The following is a 23,420-nucleotide window of genomic DNA, read 5'->3' on the forward strand; positions in this document are numbered from 1 at the left end:
TCCTGACTTCCGTCTCTTTTCATTCATTCAGTGTGTTTATTACCGTGCTCTTCCTTTCTACCCGGTACTGTACTAGGCACTGAGAAATACAACAATGAATAAGACAGTAGACAAGGTCTCTGCCCCCAAGGCTTACGCTGCTGTGTATTTAAGGCAAGGAACAGATCTTTGCAGAAAACGGTCAGGGCTGTGAAGGAAATTAAACAAGACGGTGTGATACAGAGTATCTGAAGGCATTCGTTGCATTCGGATGTTAAGGGAGTCCTTCCTAAAAGCTGACGTTTTAGCTGCTCAGAAGAAACTCTCCAGCTATCTGGGAGAGGAATGACAAGTGCAAAGGACCCTGTTCCTTCCACCTTCATGTTTTGACACATGGCAGGAGTCTTCTAAAATGGTTTCCACCAACTCTGCCCTCGCAGCTCTGGCTTGTCGAACTTCCCCCACCCCAACGTCAAGGAGCAACAGCACCAACACGGCGAGAGTCCCGACTGCCTCCCTGTCCTCCCCGCGGACTCCATCCCCACCTCCTCCGCCCCGGCGAACTGCTTGCCCTTACTTGTCATGGCGACTGTCCAGCTTTGTGCCAGGAGCCTCGCGGGGGTTGCTGGGATTGGGATTTTCCCCTCCCATGTGCTCCGACTGGCGCTAAAAGTTTTGAGCCTCTCAAAAGTCCAGAGCCACGATCCTGGGCGCAGGTGGCCGCTGGGCTCCGGGGTCACCTGGCGTCCGGCCTCGGAGCGTGCTTCCCAGGACGGTGACACGCTCCCCTGAGGTTCGGGTAAGCTCCTGACTGAGCCAGATGAGTCCTCTCTGAGTCACCGGCTCTCGGCTCCGTTTATTTTCAGCTTGGGAGAATTGAGGGGGTCTGGGGGTGGGGCACTGGGGACTTAGCGATTTGCGGGAACGGACGTTTGGCTGGCGGCACCAACCTAGGAATGCAAAGTTGGGAGGCCTGGGTGTAGGTGATGGGGATGTTAGGACCAGCCGGACTCGGAGCTGAACAGGAGAGTGGGACCTGCAGCAGGCCTAAGGGGTCCTTCCCCACCCCACCCCACCCATCCCAGTGCTCGGTGTGGGGAACCCTGAAATAAGACGCACAAAGCATCAGGGTCTGAGATTTTCGAATCTCGGAATTTGGGGGACCCGTGGCCCCAGATTTTCGAGCCCACCGCATCCTGGTGGAACCTCGGCTCCATTCCGAAATGACTATTCGGGGGGTTGATCCAGGAAGCCCAAGCTGCTAAGGTCCCATAACTTCCGGACCTTTGTCCTTCCTGGACGGCTCTTTCCAACCGATCCCCGGCTCCGCTAGATGGAGAAAATCCAGTTAGACTGTCAGTCGTGGAAGTGGGAAGCGCTCCACGGGAGGTCGGCCCGCGAGGCCGGGGAGGACTGTCCAGCTCCGAGAGGCCCGCGAGCCCTGTTATTGTTTGGCTGTACGTTTACATTTCTGCCACTTTGCCGCAGTGTTTCCGGTTTCTTTTTTCCGGAGCAGCTCACTGTCCACCCGGTTGGAGGGAAGAAGAGAGAAAATGTCATTTAGCCCGGCTCCGCTTAAGTGCAGGAGGAGCGGCTAGCCCCCTCCCCTGCTTTTTTTTTCCCCTTCCTGGACCACTTAGCTGCCACTCTGGGGTGGGAGGGAGGGTCTGTCTTGATGCAAACCTCAATCCCTCCCCCTCTTTGAATGGTGTGCTCCACCCCGTCGGCTGCAACCCGGGCGGACGCTACCATTGCGAGGGACGGGGTTTTAAAAAGCGTGCCGACGGCAGGCCCTGGGTATTTTCGAGAACGGGTTCATTTGAGAATTAAACGATGACAGAGTGCGACGGTGCGCCGTTTGTTTAGGGCCGGGACCCGGTTTCTTTGGCATCCGGCTCCGGGCTCAGCCATTCCGATTTCGGACGCAGAGCGAACGTCGTGGGGGCGGAAGGGGCGGGGGCTGGAGGGGGCGGGGCGAGCCGAGGAGAGCCGGGCCGAGCCGAGCGGAGCCGAGGGGAGCCGAGGGGAGCCGAAGGGGCGGGGGTCGGGCCTCCCGCCCGTCCGTCACTGCCGGCGCGGCGCTTCCAGCCTGCGCTCGCTCACCTGCGCACCTGCTGCGCACCTGCTCGGTACCGGCCCCCGCGCGCGGGGCGTGTGTGCAGCTTGTTCCGAAATCGAGGTAGCATTGACACCACTGCAATTAGACGAGTTTTGGCAGCTAACCCCCAGCCTGTCAAAATGCACATTTTCATCGCCCTAGAGAAGGTTCTCGTGCCTCTACCCAATCAGTCTCTGACCCTCGTCTTTATTTTGAGTTCTGTCACCAGTTTTGCCTGTTGGAGAACGTCGTGTAAATGGACCCACACAGGATATGCTCCTTTGTGTAGGTTTCTGGTGGGCAGCATAATGCCTGTGACATGCATCCGTGTTACTAAATGTATCAGTGTTTTGCTCCTTTGTATTTAGCACATCTCATCGGATGAATAAACCGTGGATTGTTTATCCATTCTCCTTTCGGTGACCATTTGAGTGGTTTCCCGTTTGGGGTTATTTCGAATAAAGCTGCTATTAACATTCTTGTACAATTCTCTTTGTGGTCATATGTTTTCATATTTTTATTATTATTTGGATAACTGCTTGGGCATGGAATTGCTAGGTAAGAGAGGGGATATAAACTTGACTTTTTAAATTCTCATATTTCAAAGTGGTTGTCCCGGTGTTACATTCCCACCAGCAAGAGCCATCCTTCCTCACATTTGGTTTGTCAGTCTTTCTAATGTGGTACATCATTGTGGTTTTAATTTGCAATCCTCTTAGCTAGGATCAGTTTTCATGTGCTTATTGGCCATTCCTATGTCATAATGGAAGCGGCTTTTCAAATCTTTCCCCCATTTTTTTGAAGTTGGTTTATTTGCTTTTTTAAATTGTGTTCAGCTGCATGCAGTTCCTTATATATTCTGGATAGGCTTCTTTTGTCACTATTTGTGTTTTCTCCTGACCTGTTACTTGCCTCTCTGTCACTGTCTAAGAAGGAGCAGCAGAAGATTCATCTTCTGTCTTTCAAATGTTTTCTGTGACCTGTTTAGAAAATCTTTGCTGACCCTAAGGTCATGAAGAATCTCTAGGATATTTTCTTCAAGAACCTTTACGGTTTTAGGTTTTATACTTAAGTCTATGAGCCATAATTAATTAATTAATTTTAAAATAATTTTTATGATGTGAGGTAGGAGTTCTGGTTTTTTTGGGGGGGGGATTCCTATATAGATATCCTGTTCCTCTAGCTCCACTTGTTGAAACAGCCCTCCTTTCCCCCACTAAAATGCTTTTAATTGGAGTGCTTGGTCCATTTAATTTAATGCAGTTATTGTAAGGTTTGGGTTTAAGTCTACCATGTTAACGCTGTTTTCTATTCTATTTCTTCTTTGTTCTTCTCTTCAAGCATTTGAGGAAGAAACAGTACCAATCTTATGCAAACTTTCAGAATATAGAAGAGGTAACATTTCCCAACTAATTTCATGATATCCTGAGAATCCTGATACCAAAACCATACAAGGGCGTTACAAGAAAAGAACATTTAGACCAATATTCTTGCTAATATATACATATATATGCAAATATGTATATATATACATATGTATATGCAAATATGTATATGCAAAAATCTTAGCAAATCAAATCTGATAATCTATAAAAGTGGTAAATACATCCTGACCAAGTAGAGTTTATCTCTAGACTGCAATGATGTTTTAACATTTAAAAAATCAGTGTAATTTGCCACACTAACAGATTGAAGGATACAAATCCTATGATCATTTCAACAGATGCATAAAAAGCAGTTGACATTATGCAGCACCTATTCGTGATTTTAAAAAGAAAAGAAAAGCCAAGCTCCCAACAAACTAGGAAAAGGAAAGCTTTCTCAGTCTGATAAAGGGCACCCCCAATCAAGTTACCATCAATACATAATCATGACAGACTGAATGCTTGTTTTCTAAGATCAGGAACTAGGAAAGGATTTGATTCTCACCCCTTCAACATTACACTGAAGGTGTTAACCAGGCTAATAGAAGATCCATTGAAAAACAGCACCCGGCTGGCTCAGTTGGTAGAGCATGCAACTCTTGATCTCAGGGTTGGAAGTTTGAGCCCCATGTTGGATGTAGAGATTACTTACAAAATAAAATCTTTTAAAAAGAAAAACTATCATGACTGATAAGTGATGATAGCAAGGTCACAGGTTTCAAAGGCAATATACATAAATTGTATTTTTATATAACAGCAACCATTGAATCTGAAGTCGGAAAATGAATTGTAAAAACAGTGCCACTTACAAAGCATCCAAAAACATAGCATACATACCTGGGGATAAATTGAACAAAAGATGGACAAGGGTTCTATATTAAAAACTGCAAACTATTGCTGAGAGAATTTAAGGAAGATTTAAATAACAGAGTACCATATTCATGGATGGAACACTCAATAGTGTTGAGATGTCAGTACTCTCCAAAATGATTTAGTTTGATCCCAATCAAAATCCTAGCAGGTCTGTTTGTAGAAACTGACAAGCCGATTCCAAAATGAAAATGTAGTACAAAGTTGGAGGTCTTAAACTAGCTGACTTTCAAGATTACTATAAAGCTACTGTAGGACAACAACCGTGAACAGAATAGAGCCCAGGAAAAGACACGTGAGTGTAGTCAAATGGTTTTCTACAAAGGCCCCAGAATGAAGCCATGCTAAAACAACTGGAAGTGGAAAATGGACTTTGACCCCTGACCCTTAACCCCTACCTCACACCATACAAAGTTTGAGATGGATAGTAGACCTAAGCATAAAATGTATAACTTTCAGAAGGAAACACGGCAAAGTGTCTTAGGCTTGGTAGGGCTAGGTTACAAGGTTGTATCAAAATGTGTCAAATTGGTTTTCTAATTGGTAAAATTAAGATTGTGCATTTCAACTTATGTAGATTTTACCTCAGAAACATTTGTGGGCTTCTGGGGAGCGGCTGGGGGTTTAGGGGAGACAATAAAGGCAGAATGTTGATTATTCTTGAAGCTGGAAGATGGATACACGGGAGTACATCTTTCTTTTTTAGGTTTTTTTATTTTAGAAAAACACAGATGAGAATAATACAACACTCGTATTCCCACCAAAGAATTATAACACTTAACATTTGTCTTATTTGTGTCCCTATTTTAATATACAAGTAATGTATGAATACCATCTTTTTAAATCTTCCTTCATTAATCAAGCCAGAACCCTGTGGTGGTACCCCCAGTCCCATGAGCATACATACCTCCCTCTCTCTGAGACCATCACTATCATAGTTTGTGTTTATTCTTGCCTGTCTTTCATACTTCCACGTATATATGTTTATAAGCAATAAATACAGTTGACCCTTGAACAGCACAGGTTTGAACTGCATGAGACCACTTATCATGGATTTTTTGGATAAATAGAGTATAGTACTGTGAATGCCTTTTTTTTCCTCGTGATTATCTTAATAGCATTATCTCTAGCTTGCTTTTTTTAAGATTTTATTTATTTATTTGAGAGGGAGAGCGAGCATGAGCAGGGGGAGAAGCAGGCTCCCCGCTGAGCAGGGAGCCCCATGTGGGGGTTCAATCTCAAGACCCTGGGATCATGACCTGAGCTGAAGACAGATGCTCAACCGACTTAGCCACGCAGGCACCCCTCTCTCTAGCTTACTTGAAGAATATAGTATATATAAAACTAATGATGTAATGTATGGGGATTAACATAACAATAAAAAAATTTTTTAAAAAAAGAACATAGTATATAAGAGGTGCCTGGGTGGCTCAGTCGGTGAAGCATCTGCCTTCCGTTCAGGTAGTGATCTTTGGGTCCTGGGATCGAGCCCCGTGTTGAACTCTCTGCTCAGTGGGGAGTCTGCTTCTCCCTCTCTCTCTCTCCCTCTGTGCTCTCTCCCTCTGTGTGCTCTCTCTCTCAAATAAATAAAATCTTTAAAAAGAAAGAATATAGTATATATAGTACATACACAAAATATGCGTTAATTGTTGATGTTATTGGTAAGGCTTCTGCTCAACAGTAGGCTATTAGTAGTTAAATTTTGGGGCAGTCAAGAGCTACACATGGATTTTCAACAGCACAGGGGGCCCCGCCCCCAACCCCCACATTGTTCAAGGGTCAACCGTAGTCATTTTGTATTTGTAATTCACATAAACTACCTACATTACTGTGTTTGGCTTTTTTTTCCCCCTGCAAATTGTATTTTGTAATCAACCTGTTTCTGAGCTATATCTAGTTACATATATACAGATAAGCTCATTTCCTTAAACTGTTGTAGTAAATGTCTCTCTCTTGTCGGTATTTCACGTAGCCATTCCCTACTGGTGGATAGTAACGTTTCTCGTCACCTGTCATCGAGAACAACCCACTGAAGTGAACATATTTGTGCAAAACTCCTGCTGCCCCATACAACACTCTTCTAAGGGGGTTTACCTAGAAGTGGTTTTGCAAAGCAGTAAGTTGCCTGACCCTGCCTTATTATTTTCCAGAATCATCTTGGTTGTTGTTTTTTTCCAACCAAATAGCTTTCAGCCAAGAAAATTTTTTACACCAGACTCTGGATGAAGGCAGAGGAGCATAATTATTTAGAGCTTGGGTGTGGGCTTTGGACAGCCCAGGTTCAAATCCCTCGCCCTGCCCCTCGGGAGGTTTCTGAATCTGGATAAGTGAGATAATTCTTTCAACCTCCATTCCCTCAGCTGGTGATACCTACCGCTAAGGGCTTCTTGAGAGGATTAATGAGATAAGCCTCTGGGAGCAGTGGGCCCCTGTGGGGATGGATAAACATCAGCCCTTGTTGGGATGGTGGTGGGCTGGGCCCCTCGATGGAGTCCCAGCTGAGTTTGTGGCCTTCCCACCAGGGATATCTATGTAAACGTCCTGCCTCCCTAGCCATTTGGAAGGTCTGGTTCAGCTTCTGAAAATTTAGTTTAATGGCCCTTGGTGCTCATCCCTGGGAAGGACCGGCTCTGAAAAGGTTTCCTAGTGATTGTACCTGCAATATAGAACTAATAAAATGGGATAATCCTATAAACAAACACATTTGTCAAGCTTTTATTATGTGCCAGGCACTTTTCTCAGCGCTCTACCTTACCCATAATAAGTAGGGTACTACTTTAGAGCAGAGGACACTGAGGCACAGAGAAGTTAAGTATCTTCCCCAAATTACACAGCTATTACGTGGTGAGACTGGGATGCAGGCCTAGCCTGCCGCTCATGGCTCCCAGTCCTGGGTAGTTTTCACTAAACACATAAAGATGAGGAAAACTCAATGCCTGTGTGTGAGGAAGCCAAAAGGCTAGCCCTTGAGGTAGGTAAAGTTGGTAAGGTAAGGTAAAGTAAAGGCGGGTAAAGTTGCACAGCAAATGTAAGTTAACATTTAGGGCTTTCGACTTCTGAAGCTCCCTTCCATAAACATCTCAAAGTTCTTTTGATCATAGAAGGAGCGGGGTCCTGGTCCTTCCCCGCCAAGCAAAGATTTGGGATCACTTCCCCTGCCGCCCGCTCCTGCCTTCCTCCCTCCACAGGCATTGTCCATCCTCCCCCCCCACCCCCACCCCAGCACTGGCGGCTGTGATAAGGAGCCCTTTGCCAACCTCTTCATTGGAGGACTTTTGTCAGCCAAAATCTGCACCTCCAGCCTTAACAAAAGAGAGCTCTGAAGAGAGAATAGTCGGTGATGAAGTAAGCATCCTCCTGCTAGATGTCTGAATGGTCATTTTTTAATAAAAGCTCATTTGTTCGCCTATGTGTGCTGTGGGCGGGTTTGGAGACTCAGTTTCCTCACCTGTCGCGGCGGGGGGGGGGGGGGGCTCGGGGGCGGCCAGAGTGGTTCTTGGGACAAATGAATTAACCCACATGAACGGATTTCACAAACTCTGAGTACGTAAGAAATCAGGCCTGGGAGCAGGTGAATGTTGGTGGGAGGAGCTGCGGGGGGTGGGGGTGGGGGTGATGGGCTTGTCATGCTCTACAAGACAAAGAAGTAATGAACGGGACGTCCACAGGGGGCGTGGTTCTTTCTCAAAACTCACGGCAAACTTGGTGTCAGGGAAGATGCCACGAGACGGTGGCCGCAGAGCCTGGGACGGAGCCCCGGCCGGGACTGGGACTGCCCCTGTGAACTGCTCGCTCCTTGGACAGCTCACAACCTGCTCACGGCCTGGGCACAACCATTCACTTACTCCCCGCAGTCTTTGCCTGGGCGGTCTGGGCAAACATCCTTGAGGAGCTGTGACATTCAAGACAAGGTCCCAGAAGATGCCTCCCCTGCAGCAGTGGCTGGACCAGGGTTCCCAGTAGAGGGAACCACCAGCCGGCTAAACCGGGCTGTGTCTGGCAGCAGAGAAGGGCAGCCCGTGGCTGGAGCGTGCTAGAAGATGAAGTCAGAGAGGCAGGCGGGGGAGTCCTGAGGACCCTGTGCGCCAGGGCTGGGAGTGGGATTCCAGTTCTTCAGGAAGCTTCGTGATGAAGGGGCTCAGGTGGGGAATGTGGGGGTCCCTGGAGGTATCTTCCCCCAGGGGGAGGGTGTAGGCTGACATGCTTCATCCTTATTACCAGGACGGAGGACAGAAATAGGGTACCCTTCCAGGAAGGCTTGTGGACTCAGTGGTGGGAAGGCTGAAATTCCCTCTCTGGTTATCTTTGTACCTTGAGGCCGGGTGGGCTGGGCTGGGCTGGGCTGGGCTGGGCAGGAGCAACCCTGCGCCTGGGGAGGCCAGGGGCCGCGGCATCTCAGGCCCTGGTACGGTGTTGGTGGAGAGGTCCCTCCTGCCTCAGGGTTGGGGGGCCCGGGGTTGGGTGTGTCTCATACTGGACCCCCCACTTTGCTCTCCACAGCGGCTACACTCCCTTCCCAGGAGCTGCGATGCAGGACCCACAGTCGGAGCTCACCATCGACCCCCCTCTGAGCCAGGAGACATTTTCCGAATTGTGGAACCTGTAAGTGGAGGGCAGGGCAGGCTCCCCACCAGCCTCCCGGCATCACTGCCCCATCCTGCCCGTCCACCCCAATCCCCAGCCCCCTGGTAGAAGCCCGTGGGAAGCAAACACCAGCACTGACTTTCTGCTCTTGTCTTCCAGGCTTCCTGAAAACAATGTTCTGGTAAGGACTGGATGGGGCGGGGGGTGGGGGGGCGGCCTATGGGGCGGGGGGCTGGGGACCTGGCCCTCCGACTCTTGTCTCTCCACCTGCAGTCTTCCGAGCTGTCCCCGGCAGTGGACGAACTGCTGCTCTCAGAAGGCGTCGCGAACTGGCTGGATACAGGGTCTGATGACGCTCCCAGGATGTCCGCAGCTCCTGCCCCCGCGGGTCTCGGACCAGCCACCTCCTGGCCCCTGTCATCCTTCGTCCCTTCCCCGAAGACCTACCCTGGCACCTATGGGTTCCGTTTGGGGTTCCTGCATTCCGGGACAGCCAAGTCTGTTACTTGCACGGTCAGTGGCCCTCACTGGCTGGTTTCCATGGGACTGTTCCTCGCCTGGCCACACTTTGGGCCTCTCCAGTCTGCACTTCTCCTTAGTCTTTGATCTTGGGCTTTCACCCTTCCCGTCACAACGGGGCCCTGGAACTCTTCTTCCTTTTCCTTCGCTCATTCAGTCCTTGGCTTTTTAAAGTAAGCTTCTGGGATACGGACCCCAACCCCGCCATGTCTAGCCACCATCCCCACACGGCGCGTGGCTTCCGGTTGGTGCTCCGGCTGTTTGTCCATATGCGCCCCCGGCCCCCACCCCCCCACACTCATCCCCTGACCTGTCCGCCCCTCCTCCTCTCCTTACAGTACTCCCCGTCCCTCAACAAGCTGTTTTGCCAGCTGGCAAAGACCTGCCCGGTGCAGCTGTGGGTCAGCTCCCCGCCCCCACCCGACACCTGCGTCCGCGCCATGGCCATTTATAAGAAGTCCGAGTTCGTGACAGAGGTGGTACGGCGCTGTCCCCACCACGAGCGCTGTCCCGACAGCAGCGATGGTGAGCGGCGGGGGCGGGGGCGGGGGCGGGGGCGGCCGTTGGGGCGGGCGGTGCCCCGAGGCCCCAAACCCCCGATCTCCTGATTTCCTCCACTGCTCCTGCTCGCAGGGCTGGCCCCGCCTCAGCATCTCATCCGGGTGGAAGGAAACTTGCGAGCCAAGTACCTGGACGACAGAAACACTTTCCGCCACAGCGTGGTGGTGCCCTACGAGCCGCCCGAGGTCTGGTTTGGCGTCTGAGGTCTCTGGGAGGAGAGGGCTGGAGGGGCCCATCACGTGCGACATGGGGGGGCTTTCTCCTTATTCAGCCTCCGCACAGCCCCGTGAGGTGTGCAGAGCCAGGCGGGTCGTCCCCGGTCCGCGGTTGGGGAAACTGAGGCCTACGGAGACTGCAGGCCGCCGGGGGCGGGGTGGCCTGACCTTGGGCCTGTCTTCTGGCTCAGGTCGGCTCTGATTGTACCACTGTCCACTACAACTACATGTGTAACAGCTCTTGCATGGGGGGCATGAACCGGAGGCCCATCCTCACCATCATCACCCTGGAAGACTCCAGGTAGGGCCCTGCACGCCGCCCCGCCCCCGGCCCCTCCCTCCCTTCCTGGCGCCCATCTTTCCCACTCATGCCTGCCCCACACCTGGACTCTCCTCCGCTGTCCCCCACCCTCGGCCTCCCCCAGTTTCCTTTCTCCGGCTTTGGGACCTCTCTGACCTGCGGCTTCTCAGTAGTCCTTGGCTCAGGCTCCGCAGAGGACGAGGGTGGTTGGGAGTTAGGGGGTGGTTCACCTCCCTCACCGCCTCCCGTTTTGGTCTCCTTGCCGGGGTAGTGGTAACGTGCTGGGGCGGAGCAGCTTTGAGGTACGCGTCTGTGCCTGTCCCGGGCGAGACCGGCGCACAGAGGAGGAGAATTTCCGCAAGAAGGGGGAGCCTTGCCCCGAGCCGCCCCCCGGAAGCACTAAGCGAGGTAAGCGGGCAGGACAAGAGCTGGTAGGGGAGGCGCAGAGGGTGCAGTTCTGCTCAAAATGTACTCTTCTCTTGTCTTTCCTCCCCTCTTTCCCAGCACTGACTCCCAGCACCAGCTCCTCTCCTCCCCAAAAGAAGAAGCCACTGGATGGGGAATATTTCACCCTTCAGGTACCAAGCCTGGGAGGGACAGGGAGGCAGGCTCTTGCCCCCACTCAGTGGGCCCGGATGAGGGAAAAAAAACTATGAAGGGAGCAAACGGGAGGCTAGGCCCTGTTCCTGTATCCATCCTTTCCTCTGGGCCTGTCCCCGATTCTGGAAGTGACTATTCCTGGGTTGAATATTGTTTTCAAGCCCAGCGCTGAGAACGCTGTCTTTTTCCTGACTGCTGTGCCTGCAGTTAGGGCACTCGCCATCAGGGCGCGGCCGTCCCTCGATGCAGCCTGCCACACCACAGCCCGGGGGTTCCATGGTACTGGGGCTTCGCCTTCATGCTTCTTTCTCCCCCTCCTGCCCTGCCACAGATCCGTGGACGTGAACGCTTCAATATGTTCAGGGAGTTGAACGAGGCCTTGGAGCTGAAGGATGCCCTGAGCGGAAAGGAGCCAGGGGGAAGCAGGGCTCACTCCAGGTGAGTGACCGGGGGCCTCTCCCAGCCCCACACGCCTGCCTTCCTACCTTGGAAAGACACGGGATTCCATTCTAATCCTACCTTCAAGGTCAAAGGGAGCTGACGCCCTCACGGTGGGACCCCCTCCCCCAGCCCAAACATGCTTCCGTCTCCCCCTAGGCGTATCCCGCAACCCCATTCCTGCCTTGGGAGGTCCCCAAGCCCCTCCAGGGATGAGCAGGGGTGTTTCTTTGTCATTTCCAACAACCTCTGGCGCAGAGCTGGGGGCTCAAATCGGGGCCTGATAACCATGTGGGAGTATTGGACATGGCGGGGTCGGGACAGACCCCCAGCCCTGCCGAGTACGAGCATCCCTGGGGCCTTGCCACTCCCCTTCTTGGGCTCGGTTCCCTTGCTTGTCCGACGGGGTGGGGGGAAGATGAAGAGAATACGCGGAAGTGACCCGGGTCTCAGCAAACATACCTGCAGTTGGCGATGACCATTTTAACTGAAATTCCCTTGCTCCCGCCTCGGGCCCTCCCAAGCGGAGGTCTAGGACAAGGAGCCCCCAGCCTCCCACTCGCTGATGTCATCTCTTCCCCTCCCCCTTGTCTCCCCAACAGCCACCTGAAGGCTAAGAAGGGGCAGTCTACCTCCCGCCATAAAAAACTGATGTTCAAGAGAGAGGGGCCCGACTCAGACTGACGTCCCCTGCTTCCTGTGTCCCCCTCTCCCGCCCCCCACTGACCCCCTCCCCCTTGCCCCTCTTTCCCTGGCATTTTTGGGACTTGGGAGCTTGAGCACACCTGCTCGGTGTGTGGACTGCTTGGTACAAGTGTGCCCCAGAGACGCTCTGGATTCTTCCATTCGCCTTGCCCTAAGGCTCTGCTAAAGAAGTTGGCCTACAAGGTCGGTTGGTCGGGGGGGACGTAGGACGTTCCAGCCTGGTTTTTTAAAGATTTTTACTGTGAGGAACCATGGGAGAGGTAGGAAAATGTTCCTGAACGTCGGGAGCGTTTTAGAACTAATCACACGCTGGGCTGTGAGCCCAGTTCTCTACTGTTTTAGCCAGTGATTGAAATTTCCTAACTTCATAGGCCATTTTTATGAAATGCTGATAACCATACCTACCTCACGGAGTTTGTTGTGAGGGTGAATGAAATTATGTATGTCTGACCCCCCAAAACAGCCCTTTTACCCCATGATGTCTGTGACGTGATGCCTCCGAGGCTGCCGGTCCCCTGTCCGTGCTGGTGGGCAGGGCGACAGCTCGTATGAGGGGGCAGCTGGTGAGGGGTCCCCTTCCTGCTGGCCCGGCCAAATTCTGTCTGACCTCTTGGGGAGCCCCGGCGCCCAGGAGGAAATCTCACTCCCATCTCACAGCCTGGAGGATTCCATCCCTGGTGTAGGATCTGTATCTGCTGAGGTCTTTTTACTTCCCCCAATCTCTCAGGATCGATTTCTTTTGCACTCTGCATCCACACCCCCTCCTCCTCTTCCCTTTTTATATCCCGTTTTTATATCGGTCTCTTATTTTACAATAAACTTTGCTACCACCTGTGTGTCCGTGGGGTGGGCGCCTGGGCAGGCTGCGTGGGGCCCGCGTGCCGCAGCGGGGAAGAAGGCGGTGACCCTGGGAGGCAGCCACCTGAGTCTCCCGGGAGTGTGGGCTGGGGGGCCCAAGGCCGGGGCTCCCAGAGGAGAACAAAAGCTGGAGACTGGGTCAGTCTGCGGGCTGCATGACAACAAGGGAGGGGGGGCGCTCCATTCATAACTCGGGAACCAACTGTCCCTCCTCCCCTCCTGCCAGGCCTGGCACGAGGTTCTCTCCTGCCCCTGCTTCTAGGATTGGGCTGCTACCCCCTCCGTCAGCCTCTCACCAAGGATTATGGGATTTAAATGTCTGATTTAGCAAGGCTGGGCCTCTGGGGTGGCCATCTGCTCCACAAGAAAGGGGCAGGATACCTGGGTCCCCGAGGGGAAAGGTGGTGGGTGCCGTTGGATGAAGAGAGGGAGCAGGGGAGGCCTGCCGGCCTGGGTCCCAGGAAAGTGGGGGCGGCTAAGGTGAGGGCTGGGGTGTAGGGCTGGGGCCTTCCCGGCATCCCCTCATCCTGGGCCTCATGCCAGGCAATTCAATGAATTGAAGCTTTAAACTCTGCCAGGAAAACCTTTCAAAGGGCTTCTTGGGGTAGGGAGGAGAGCTGAGGTTGGGGAGCTCAGCACCCCCGCCCATCCTATTCCTTGGTGCTGTTGGTCCCAGGGAGGGGGGCTGGGAGCGAGCTCTCCCCATCACCCACTGCTGGCTCAGCCAGTGCTTGGAGGGATGGCCAGACAGTAGGGACATGGCTTGGCCCACCTCCTCCCTGGAGGCAGAGGGAGGGGTGCTAAGGTCCAGAGAAGCTTCTGGGGCCACTGTCTTCTCAGCCTTATCAACCAGGCTTCCAAGTGCCTGTGGGAGTACCTTGGCTTGCCCCAAGGATCCCAGATGGCTGTGCAGCCACCAGCCTCCCTGGCCTCAAAACCACCTTCTTTCTCTTTCTCGCCAGGGAATGCCAAACACTCCCCAGGAGACCTGGAACCATCTCCCTCAGAGACGGTTCTCCTTCATCTCTCCCCACCCACTGGGGCCTTGGCAAACCAGACCTCTCGAAACTCATTCCCTCTCTTCGCTCTGCTACATGGCTCACCTTGAAGCTCCCTTCTGACCAGCGTCCAGCACCCCTGACTCCCATTTCCCTAGACTGTCCCTGGCTGTTTTGGATTCTGCTCTGCTCCTTCAGAAAGCAGATCCAACTGGCTCTGCCGAAACCTTTGTGAGCTGATAGATCACGGGGCCAGAAATGAGGCTGGGTTTGCAGACTTATAATGGGTCCCTAACTCTCTGGTCCCACCTGCTTGCTTCCTTCCCTTGTGTTCATTCAGTCATCCGTGGGCATCCGCTGGTGCTTTACTCTGCCTGGCTCTGTTCCAGGCCATAGGGTCCTGTAGCAGACACGGCCTCTGCCCTCAGGCTCAAAGCCTGAGCCCTGTACCACTGAGATCTGGACTCCTAAACAACTTACCTCCCTGATTTCAGGAACACGGGGTTCCCAAAGCTGTGAGACCCAGCAAAAGTTGTACTCTGAGGAAAATGTATAGCCATAAATACTTTCATTATTCTTAAAAAAGAGAGAGAGAAAGAGAAACAAAAGGAAGCTAAAAAAGATAGAAATTGTTGAAAGAGAAAGCGAACTTGGTCGAAAGGGTAAATCCAAAAGCAGGAGTTTAGGGGGAAAAAAAAAAGATAAATTTACAAAAGGAAAGAAGGGTACCTGGGTGGCTCAGTCAGTTAAGCGTCTGCCTTCAGCTCAGGTCATGATCTCAGGGTCCTGAGATCAAGTCCCGCACGGGGCTCCTTGCTCAGCGGGGAGTCTGCTTCTCTTGCTCCCTCCCCCCCTCTTGCTCTCTCAAATAAATAAAATCTTTTTAAAATTTTTAAAAAATAAAATAAAAATTAAAAAATAATAATTTAAAAAGAAAAACTCAAGAGCTTGTTGAGGAAAACACAGCAAGGACCATCAATTGGTCCAATGCTACTTAAACTATTCTGTACCACAGGAAAAGAATGAAATCTCTAATTTATGTAAAGTTTTTGTGGTTTCTTTTTTTTTTTTTAAAGATTTTATTTATTTATTTGAGAGAGAGAGAGCATGAGAGCGGGGAGGGTCAGAGGGAGAAGCAGACTCCCTGCCGAGCAGGGAGCCCGATGCGGGACTCAATCCCGGGACTCCAGGATCATGACCTGAGCCGAAGGCAGACGCTTAACGACTGAGCCACCCAGGCGCCCTTTGTGGCTTCATTAATAGAAAAACCTGATAAAACCCGTAAAAACCCAGAAGCGAAATTAACTTACATAGATGCAAAACTCTCAAAACAGTACCAGAATGCATTGATGAATCAAAAGAAGATTAACACTGTAAGTAAAGGTTTATTCCAGGAGCACAAAGTTTGTTTAAGAGAGAATCTATCAACATAATTCATGACATTAACAAATTAAGGAGGAAAAATACGATCATATCAACAGATGCTGAAAGGAATTTGATTAAATTTCAGCATCCGTTCCTTTAAAAAAAAAATCTTAATTAAAAATAGTAGTGGAATACCAGGAGGTATTATCCTAATGGTTAAATACTAAGATAATTTCAGTTAAAATAAAGAACCATACAGGGATGCCTACTGACAGTGTTACAAGGCGTTCAAGAGGATCAAAAAGAAAAGAAACCAACATTGGTGAAATATCTCTTTGCCTTTTTGATCGTATGTCTATGTACCTTAAAAACTCAAGAGACCAGGATAGAGAATCGTTGGAATTAAAAGTAAATGGACAGTAGATAGAGAAATATATCTTTTCAAAAATTAGTACTGAGAGGGGCGCCTGGCTGGCTCAGTCGGTAGAGCATGCAACTCTTGATCTTGCAGGGTCGTGAGTTCAAGCCCCATGTTGGGTGTAGAGATTAGATTCTTAAAAAAGTAAATAGATAATTTTTTAAAGCGGGGAGGGATACCTGGCTGGCTTTGTCCAAAGGGCTTGCGACTCTTGATCTCGGGGTCATGAATTTGAACCCCACGTTGGGGGTAGATTACTAAAATTAAAAAAAAAAAAAGCAATGGAGGGAAACCTACTCTCCTTGCTAGATATCAAAAAACACTGTAAAACTATTGGAATAAAATCAACATGGCTTGGTGTGTGGAGTCATAGACAAGCCAGGGGCAGTAAGTACCAAATCTGAAAGCAAATCTTGGCACACAGGAACTTTTATTATATGGCCAAAGTTGGCATTTCACCTCAATGGGAATAAATTACAGATTTTTAAAAAATATTTCTTTTATTAAGTAAACTACACCCAACCTGCGACTCAAGCTCACCACCCCGAGATCAAGAGCCGCGTGCTCTACCAACTGAGCCAGCCAGGAGCCCTTGATTTTTGACAAGTAAAGCGAAACTGACAAAACTAGAAAAATAAAATAAAATTGGACTCCCATTTACACCACACACAAAAAGAAACAAAAATCAGAGGGATTAAAGTGAATGTAGACGTTTAAATGAAATGAAAATCCTGCCCACCCCCCCAAAAATCTAGAAAATACGAGTATACTCTAGTGACTGGAAACCCAGGAACTGCAAAAGAGCTAAGCATGTTGGACTGTCTGAAGAGGGACACTTTTTAAGGGCGAAGCAAACAATCGCTTGGGGCGGGGGGGATTTTTGCAATGCAAAAAACAGTTTATATCTACAGCTGTCAAGGAGCTTGAACAAATCAATAAGAACAACCCAACAGGAAAAATATGACACAGCCATCTAAAAAAAAAAAAAAAAAAAAATATTAGAGCTCTGCCAGGTGAAATAGTGTCACAAGAAATTTATTGAGTGAAGAAAGTGAAATGCACAAAAGTATATAATATCATGCAATTTCGGCGCAACAGTGACTAAACCCAGTGGTCCTAGTGTGTACGACGCATTCATGATAAAATTGTGTGGCTCTGGGACGCCTGGGTGGCTCAGTCGGTTAAGCGTCTGCCTTCGGCTCGGGTCATGATCCCAGGGTCCTGGGATCGAGCCCCGCAGCAGGCTCCCTGCTCCGCGGGAAACCTGCTTCTCCCTCTACCCCTCCTCCCTGCTCGTACTCTCCCTCTCAAATAAATAAATTAGGGGCACCTGGGTGGCCCAGTCGGTTAGGCGTCTGCCTTCGGCTCAGGTCATGATCCCAGGGTCCTGGGATCGAGCCCCACATCGGGCTCCCTGCTCAGCGGGGTAGCCTGCTTCTCCCTCTGCCTGCTGCCCTCCCCCCGGCTTGTGCTCTCTCTCTGACAAATAAATAAATAAAATCTTAAAAAAAAAAATTGTGTGGATCTGTGTCTATATACTAAAGGTATTTTTCGTGGCAAATACTAACTCGTTGTCAACCAACCAACAAAAACAAATCCCAAGAAAAATAAAAATGGGCTCTAGACCCATCCCTGTATGTCACAATAAACATTGTTAAGCGGACCCCCCCCCATCCTTTTTTTCTATGCTTATGTGTATACTCTTACACAAAATTAGGATCATACCGTTCTGAGGTCTCTTTCTTCTGGTCAGCTTTTCTCACGTCCCTGGGCATTTGCTGACACTATGCTCTCTTCCCCAAACACCCCATCCTTTAAGCCTCTAGGAAACCCGCCGTTGGAAGCCCCCGATAGAAAATAGATGTCCACTCTGAATTCTGTCCTCGCCGGCTTTCAGCTTTCTCCCATTCCTGGAAGCACGTTTGTGTAGGTCTACCTGGTAGGAGAGTGTTTCGTGTGCTCCTCACCTCTCCCGTTAAACTGGGGAGCTCCTTGGGGGCAGGAACTCTGCCTCTCTCATAAGTGTGTCCTCACGGTGCCTGGAACGCACACAGTAGGCACATCCTAAGTATTGTCGCTGTACAAAGGGGTGTAAGCTTCCTGCCTCTCTTGCACTGAGTGATCGCAAAGACCATACAGGTGAAGGAGTGATCTAGTTGCTTGGACACCAGACGGAGAGCTCGGAGCTGGAAAGGAGGCCTGACGGAGCAAGCCCCGAATCACCCACACCCACCACCCCCCACTCCCTTTCCCAGAGCCCTTCCAAACGCTCAGCAAGGAACCACCCGCACGCAGGGCTCCATGTATGATATATATTTATATATATAATTGCTCTCATTTTATTGTACTTTATCCTCTTTTTACAGTAGATCTGACACAGGCATTAAATAACTGCAGAGAGAGACCACGGGGGCGAGGGCAATGCAGGAGAACATGGGGACCCGAAGGGAAGAGACTCAGAGCAGCGAGAGGGAAGGAGGGAAGGGTCCGTCTGAGGGTGGGGCGTGGGGGCTGCAGTGTCAGAAAAGAGATGGACCGTTAGAGAGGGCAGAAATGAAGGGCACTATCGCTCAAGAATACCAGAGGCCCCTCGTGGAGCATTCTATGGACACTATGGGGTCGTTTAAAAACGCCAAGGGGTCTGTAGGAGACGGGGGGCCGAGACATTCAGAGCCTAGACTGAGGGGCTGTTCGCAACCTTCAGGCTGACATGCGGAGAGGGAAGGAGTTAGTGATTAGTTGATAACATGCTAAGAGAAACCAGAGGGAGGACGGTGGGGGTAGCTCTGGGCCCGGGGGGGGGGGGGGGAGGGGGGGGAGGGGGAAGGAGGTGAAATAATCCCAGAGCCAGCTGACGTTTCCAAGGTGGCCACTGGGGACCCAGCCAAAATGGCTGCCCCTCCCCCAGGGCTCCGGGGAAGAGTGGAACTTGAAGGATATTCTGGGAAAACAAACAGGGAGAAGTGAGCCATCGGCAAAAACAAAGTGGACATTCAGCCTAGGTCAACCCCATCCCTCTGAGGAGTGCCTATTGACAGGAAGAGAATTTTCAAGAACCAACGGGCACTCCCCTTCCAGACCCTGGTTCCCAGCGCACGCCATCACCAGAGGGTGAGAAGACAGATGTGCCAGAGAACAGGGAAAAGGCCACAGAGCCACCTCGTCCTCGATTACAAACAGTTGTCTTTCAGAGGAGGGAATGGGGATGGGAGGGGGTGGGGACAGGCCGGAGGAGGAGCCGGATGCATCCAAAGCCACCAAGACAGGGACCATGTAGATGAGGCAGAAAGTGCAGGAGAGACAGAGAAAGGGGTGAACCGAGATATATGTGTGTGTGTGTGTGTGTGTGTGTGTGTGTGTGTGTGTGTGTGTGTGGAGGCGGATGAGTGTGAAGGCGGGTGTGAAGGTGAGCGGGCAGGCATTTTCTATAGCTCTCTGGGGACGGAAGGGTGGAGACACCCCACTCACAGCTAAACCAGAACCAGAACAGCTAACTCCCCTGGGGCCGTCCCGGGATCCTGTCTCCCTGCCTGTGACCGAGCTAGAATCAGCTAGAATCGGGAGAGGAAGGGGGGGAAACTGAGGGCTGGGAATCACAAACGGCAGTCAGGCTGGGTTCACAAGTAAAGAAAAAGGGCGTGAGGCTCCAACAAGTCATAGCTCTGTTATAAAAAATACCTTTGGGGTGGGTGAGGGAGGGATCAGGCAGGGTCAGGGACATTCCAGAAGCATCCATAGGAAAGAGGCGGGGGCAGGAGGAAGGGGCCTCAGGTTTTGTTGATGCGGAGTTTGAAGGCCACGCGGCCGGCGAACTTGTCTCGCTCGTCGTCCGTGGCGATGTTGGCCGCATTGATCCGGCATTCCACGTTCACCTCCACGTTGGGGGTCACGTTCAGGAACTTCACGGCCACCAGGGGCTGCGTGTAGTTCACCTGGGCCAGAGGAGGAGAGCAAAGGTCCAGGCCCGTGGCAACTCAACCTCCTCCCCAAGGACCCCGCTCCCCTTGGGGAGCCGCCAGCCCGGGCCCCCCAGCGGGACTTACGTGGAACTTTTTGCCATAGTAAGGGAAGTACATGAGGTCGATGTTGCCATTCGCAGGGAACATGACAAAGCTGCCGAGATTCTCAGCATCTTCATCTCTCTGTGGGAGCGCAGAAGGGTGGGGGAGAGCATGCTGGGGCGCCAGGAACCCGAGAGCTCTCCAGACGTCCCTCTGTTCTTCCTTCGCCCCCAAATAATTTCTGTCTCAGATCAGCTTCCCTTGGGCTGTGAGCCTGTATGTGTGTGTGTTTGCCTGTCTCCTCCGTCAGACTGGGAAGCCCTGAAGGGCGCTAATGATACCGAAAGCCGTCCGCTACACTCCCACACCGAGTTCTTACCCCTGTCTCAGGAATCGGTTTCTGGAGCAGAGCCGAGAGAGAGAACAGATAAATGAGTAAGGGCTCAGTAGACCGGGGAGGGGGGAGCGGTGTGAGTGAAGAGGGACAGAAAGTTTCTAGAGAGGACAGAGGTGGGGTCCAGGGACACTGAGTGGCGGCGGGTAGTGCTAACTACCAGACACCTAGAAAGAACTGAGGAAGGAACAGGTGAGCTGCGAGACGGAGAGCGGAAGTCATGGTTATCAGGGACTAGACGAGAAGGTGGAAGGGTTAGGGATAGAAGCCGGGGGCCAAGGCTTGCGTGGAGTCAGGGAGGCGGGTGTCTATCCACACAAGAGCGAGCTCCTGCATCCTAGAGAGAAGCAAGAGGGGTGGGAGCCCCTTGGGAGTTCGAGTCACAGTAGCACCCACTCTTACCCCCTTGTCCCTATAGTGAAGGGGCCTCTGAGAACAAAGAAGATAAGGAGAGATCAGTGCATTAGGTGGAAACCACGAAGGGCACGCAGGTGGGCAGGTGGGCAAGGCCCGACAAACTCACCTTCCCCACACAGGTAACGTTCATGCTCTGATTGGCTCCGGCGTAGAAGTTGATGACCTGGAGGGAGGAGAGAGGGATGAGCGAGAGAAAAAAGATGGTAAAGATACAGGTACCCAGCCTTCCCTCCACACACCCCAGCCTCCGACGGCCCCATCTCTCCTGTTCTCCCAGCCACTCAAACATCCAAAAATCTCTCCAGCATCCAGCAGCCCCAGTGAAAGACAGCGTCTGCCAGCAGAGGATGGGCCCGGCCCCCTCCTCCTTGGTCCTCCCCGGTGACCACGTTCACACGTACCCGGTTCATCTTGATGAAGACACAGGGCTGCCCAGTGCTGTAACCGTAGTGGGTTGGGTCGCCGAGGCCAGAGCAGTTGCCCAGCTGGGTTCGGTTGAACTGGCAGGCACGCTTCGGGTAGTTGAGAACTCCATTATCCGGCTGTTCATAGTAGCGTCCAGGGCGGCACACGTCATTCTTCTGGGCTTGGATGGAATCGTTGTAAGCTAAGGAGGTGGGAGAGACAGGGTCGTGGGCCCGCTGTTCTGCCTCCTGGGTCCCCCAATCCCCTGCCCGAGCTCCCGCACAACCACACTCACGCTCCAAGAACTTGTTGAGCTTCTGAACGTGCTGGTCCCAGCTCTCAGCATCACTGACGTTGACAATGACATCAAGATTCTCCGTCTTGGGGCGAATCATCAAGCCTATGGCCAACAAAGCCGACGTATATATATATATATATATGATGAGGGACCACACACAGAGTGAAGAAGATGGACATAGGGAGCAGCAGGGTGATGGATGGGTGGGGTGAAGATGTGAGATCGTCTTCACAGGAGGACGATCTCCTGGGGACAGAGAGCACCTCCCCAGGTCACAAAGCTCTCCGCCGCAGGAAACGGGAAGAAAGGTGGACTTCAAGCACTCCCTTGTACATGGCAATCGGGCCACCAGAACCAAGCCTCTGTGAACTGTGCGTTCTTGGGCTTGGAAGTTCTTTTTTTGGAGGCTTGGGGGGCACAGGGCCAGTTAATGGCGGGTGGGGAGCGTGCATCACTCACCCGGTGTGGCCAGGCGGTCCTGGTACTTGGGGGTATGGTCAGAGACAGTCTGCAGCATGACCCACATGGTAAGGGTGAACATAGCCGTGAGGAAGCCATAGAAGACGAGGTAGAAAAGGAGGATAAAGGCTAGGGAGGAGGAAATGAGGTCAGCAGGTTCCAAGGCTCCCGGGATGACCTCGCCTATCCCCACACACCCGTCTCCCACTCGGAGGTTCAGCACGGGGACGGGTCACAGAGTCTTGGGGACATCTTAGAGCCTTCCCTTGGGAGCAAAGGGAGACAAGCTGGAAACAGGCAGTTGCGTCTGGCTTCCAGCCATGGCTCCCAGCCCCCTCCGGTCCTAGGGCACAGTGAAGCCCAACCTTGCGGAGGCCACAAGAGACCTAAATTCTCGTTGCTGGGACAACCCCAAGTATAGGCCACAGTCATTTTGCATCAAATTATGTTCCCAACTTCTCGACCATTCATGGCCCTGAAAAGGCACCACATCTGTGATTGCTGCATTGGTCCTCGTGCTTCAAGCTGTCCATCCAGAAAAAGGACTTTTTACACCAGCACTGACCGCCATTCACAACTACACTCTCACCCCATCTCTCAGACTACGGACCCTCACATTCAAACACAAAACCTTCTCTCCCCCGGCACCCTACACAAGTCAGACCTTGCACGTGAATCCTGTCTACCTAGGACATCTCTCAGAGCTGTCCAGAACCTTCAACAGTCACCCCACCCCCAATTCACACACAGCTCCCAAGGCAGAGGCGGAGAGTAAAGGTGGACTATCCCAGAGCCTTCCAGGCAGAGAACAGGTGCTTGCTGGATGGACACGGAACTCCGTCACTCCTCAGCCTACTGTGTCTGCTGTTGCCACCACCCAGGACCCCCAGTCCTTCCATCTCAGAAGACACATTCCCCATGAAGCTTCTCTAGATTTCCCCAAGCAGTCAGGGACCCCTCCAATCCCAGGGGCTGGGCTTCCAGTCCCCCCCACCCCAAGGCAAGGACTGCACTGGACCCACCTCCAGGGCCCCGGGTGGGGGGTGCTGATGGGAATAGCGTGCAATCAGCGTGGATGAATTGCAAATTGTGTCACACAGGGTCCCCCATGCTTCGACTTCCCCGCTTCACAATCCCTTTTGGAAGATTGCCACCCCTCACCTGCACTCAAGCCCATTACCAGACCCCCCCCCCCGACTAGAGATAACTCCCTCCACACACCTCGAGTCCTGCTATGGGTTGGGGAGGTCCCAAGGCACCCCAACCCCACAGACACGCTCTGCCGGATGATGTACGCGTCTCACCACCGCTAGCATCTACTCCTCCCTCCGCCTGAGACATCTGAGCCGAACATCCAACCTCCAAAATCTCCCAGGGCCACCCCTCCCCACCCGCCCCCCACCCACAAAGCAGCCACAGAAAGCTCCAAACGCTCAGCAGTGGGATACTGACAACTTCCGCTGTGAAGAACCCCCCACACACACCCCCACCCTCCCAAGACCCGCCCCCTCAT

General features: G+C 51.9%; 3 protein-coding genes across 5 annotated transcripts in view; 2 read left to right on the top strand and 1 right to left on the bottom strand.

Moving 5' to 3' along the window:
* FXR2 (FMR1 autosomal homolog 2) overlaps positions 1–23,420 on the top strand; it is a 126,668-nt gene that overhangs the window by 66,789 nt on the left and 36,459 nt on the right. The window lies entirely within an intron of this gene.
* Positions 639–14,400, top strand: TP53 (tumor protein p53). 2 transcript variants are annotated; one of them, XM_081805785.1, is made up of 11 exons: positions 639–778; positions 8,872–8,973; positions 9,115–9,136; positions 9,229–9,468; positions 9,813–9,999; positions 10,108–10,220; positions 10,442–10,551; positions 10,823–10,959; positions 11,056–11,129; positions 11,483–11,589; positions 14,115–14,400. In XM_081805785.1, the coding sequence occupies exons 2-11, from the start codon at positions 8,900–8,902 to the stop codon at positions 14,383–14,385; spliced, it is 1,335 nt and encodes a 444-aa protein (XP_081661911.1). In that variant the 5' UTR covers positions 639–778; positions 8,872–8,899; the 3' UTR covers positions 14,386–14,400. The 2 variants fall into 2 exon arrangements, with proteins under 2 accessions (XP_081661911.1, XP_006738950.1); XM_006738887.3 differs by lacking the exon at positions 14,115–14,400 and adding an exon at positions 12,192–13,126.
* On the bottom strand, positions 18,232–23,239 carry ATP1B2 (ATPase Na+/K+ transporting subunit beta 2). Of its 2 annotated transcripts, XM_081805786.1 has the most exons (8): positions 23,129–23,239; positions 21,908–22,036; positions 21,446–21,550; positions 21,147–21,352; positions 20,852–20,908; positions 20,731–20,757; positions 19,977–20,075; positions 18,232–19,865 (listed from the first exon to the last, which is right to left on the bottom strand). In XM_081805786.1, the coding sequence occupies exons 2-8, from the start codon at positions 21,987–21,989 to the stop codon at positions 19,701–19,703; spliced, it is 741 nt and encodes a 246-aa protein (XP_081661912.1). In that variant the 5' UTR covers positions 21,990–22,036; positions 23,129–23,239; the 3' UTR covers positions 18,232–19,700. The 2 variants fall into 2 exon arrangements, with proteins under 2 accessions (XP_081661912.1, XP_081661913.1); XM_081805787.1 differs by lacking the exon at positions 20,731–20,757 and having other exon boundaries at positions 23,129–23,233.

This window comes from Leptonychotes weddellii, chromosome 15 (genome assembly GCF_054177405.1).
Source record: "Leptonychotes weddellii isolate Sample4059 chromosome 15, ASM5417740v2, whole genome shotgun sequence".
In the NCBI taxonomy this organism is placed as follows: Eukaryota; Metazoa; Chordata; class Mammalia; order Carnivora; family Phocidae; genus Leptonychotes; species Leptonychotes weddellii.

Coding starts and splice junctions, on each gene's coding strand:
- TP53 (XM_081805785.1), top strand. CDS start 8,900: ATGCAGGACCCACAGTCGGAGCTCACCATCGACCCCCCTCTGAGCCAG. Junction 8,974..9,114: donor TTTTCCGAATTGTGGAACCT/GTAAGTGGAGGG, acceptor CTTGTCTTCCAG/GCTTCCTGAAAACAATGTTC. Junction 10,960..11,055: donor CCCCGGAAGCACTAAGCGAG/GTAAGCGGGCAG, acceptor CCTCTTTCCCAG/CACTGACTCCCAGCACCAGC.
- ATP1B2 (XM_081805786.1), bottom strand. CDS start 21,989: ATGTTCACCCTTACCATGTGGGTCATGCTGCAGACTGTCTCTGACCAT. Junction 21,353..21,445: donor GCTCAACAAGTTCTTGGAGC/GTGAGTGTGGTT, acceptor CCACCTCCTTAG/CTTACAACGATTCCATCCAA. Junction 20,909..21,146: donor TCTTCATCAAGATGAACCGG/GTACGTGTGAAC, acceptor TCCTCCCTCCAG/GTCATCAACTTCTACGCCGG.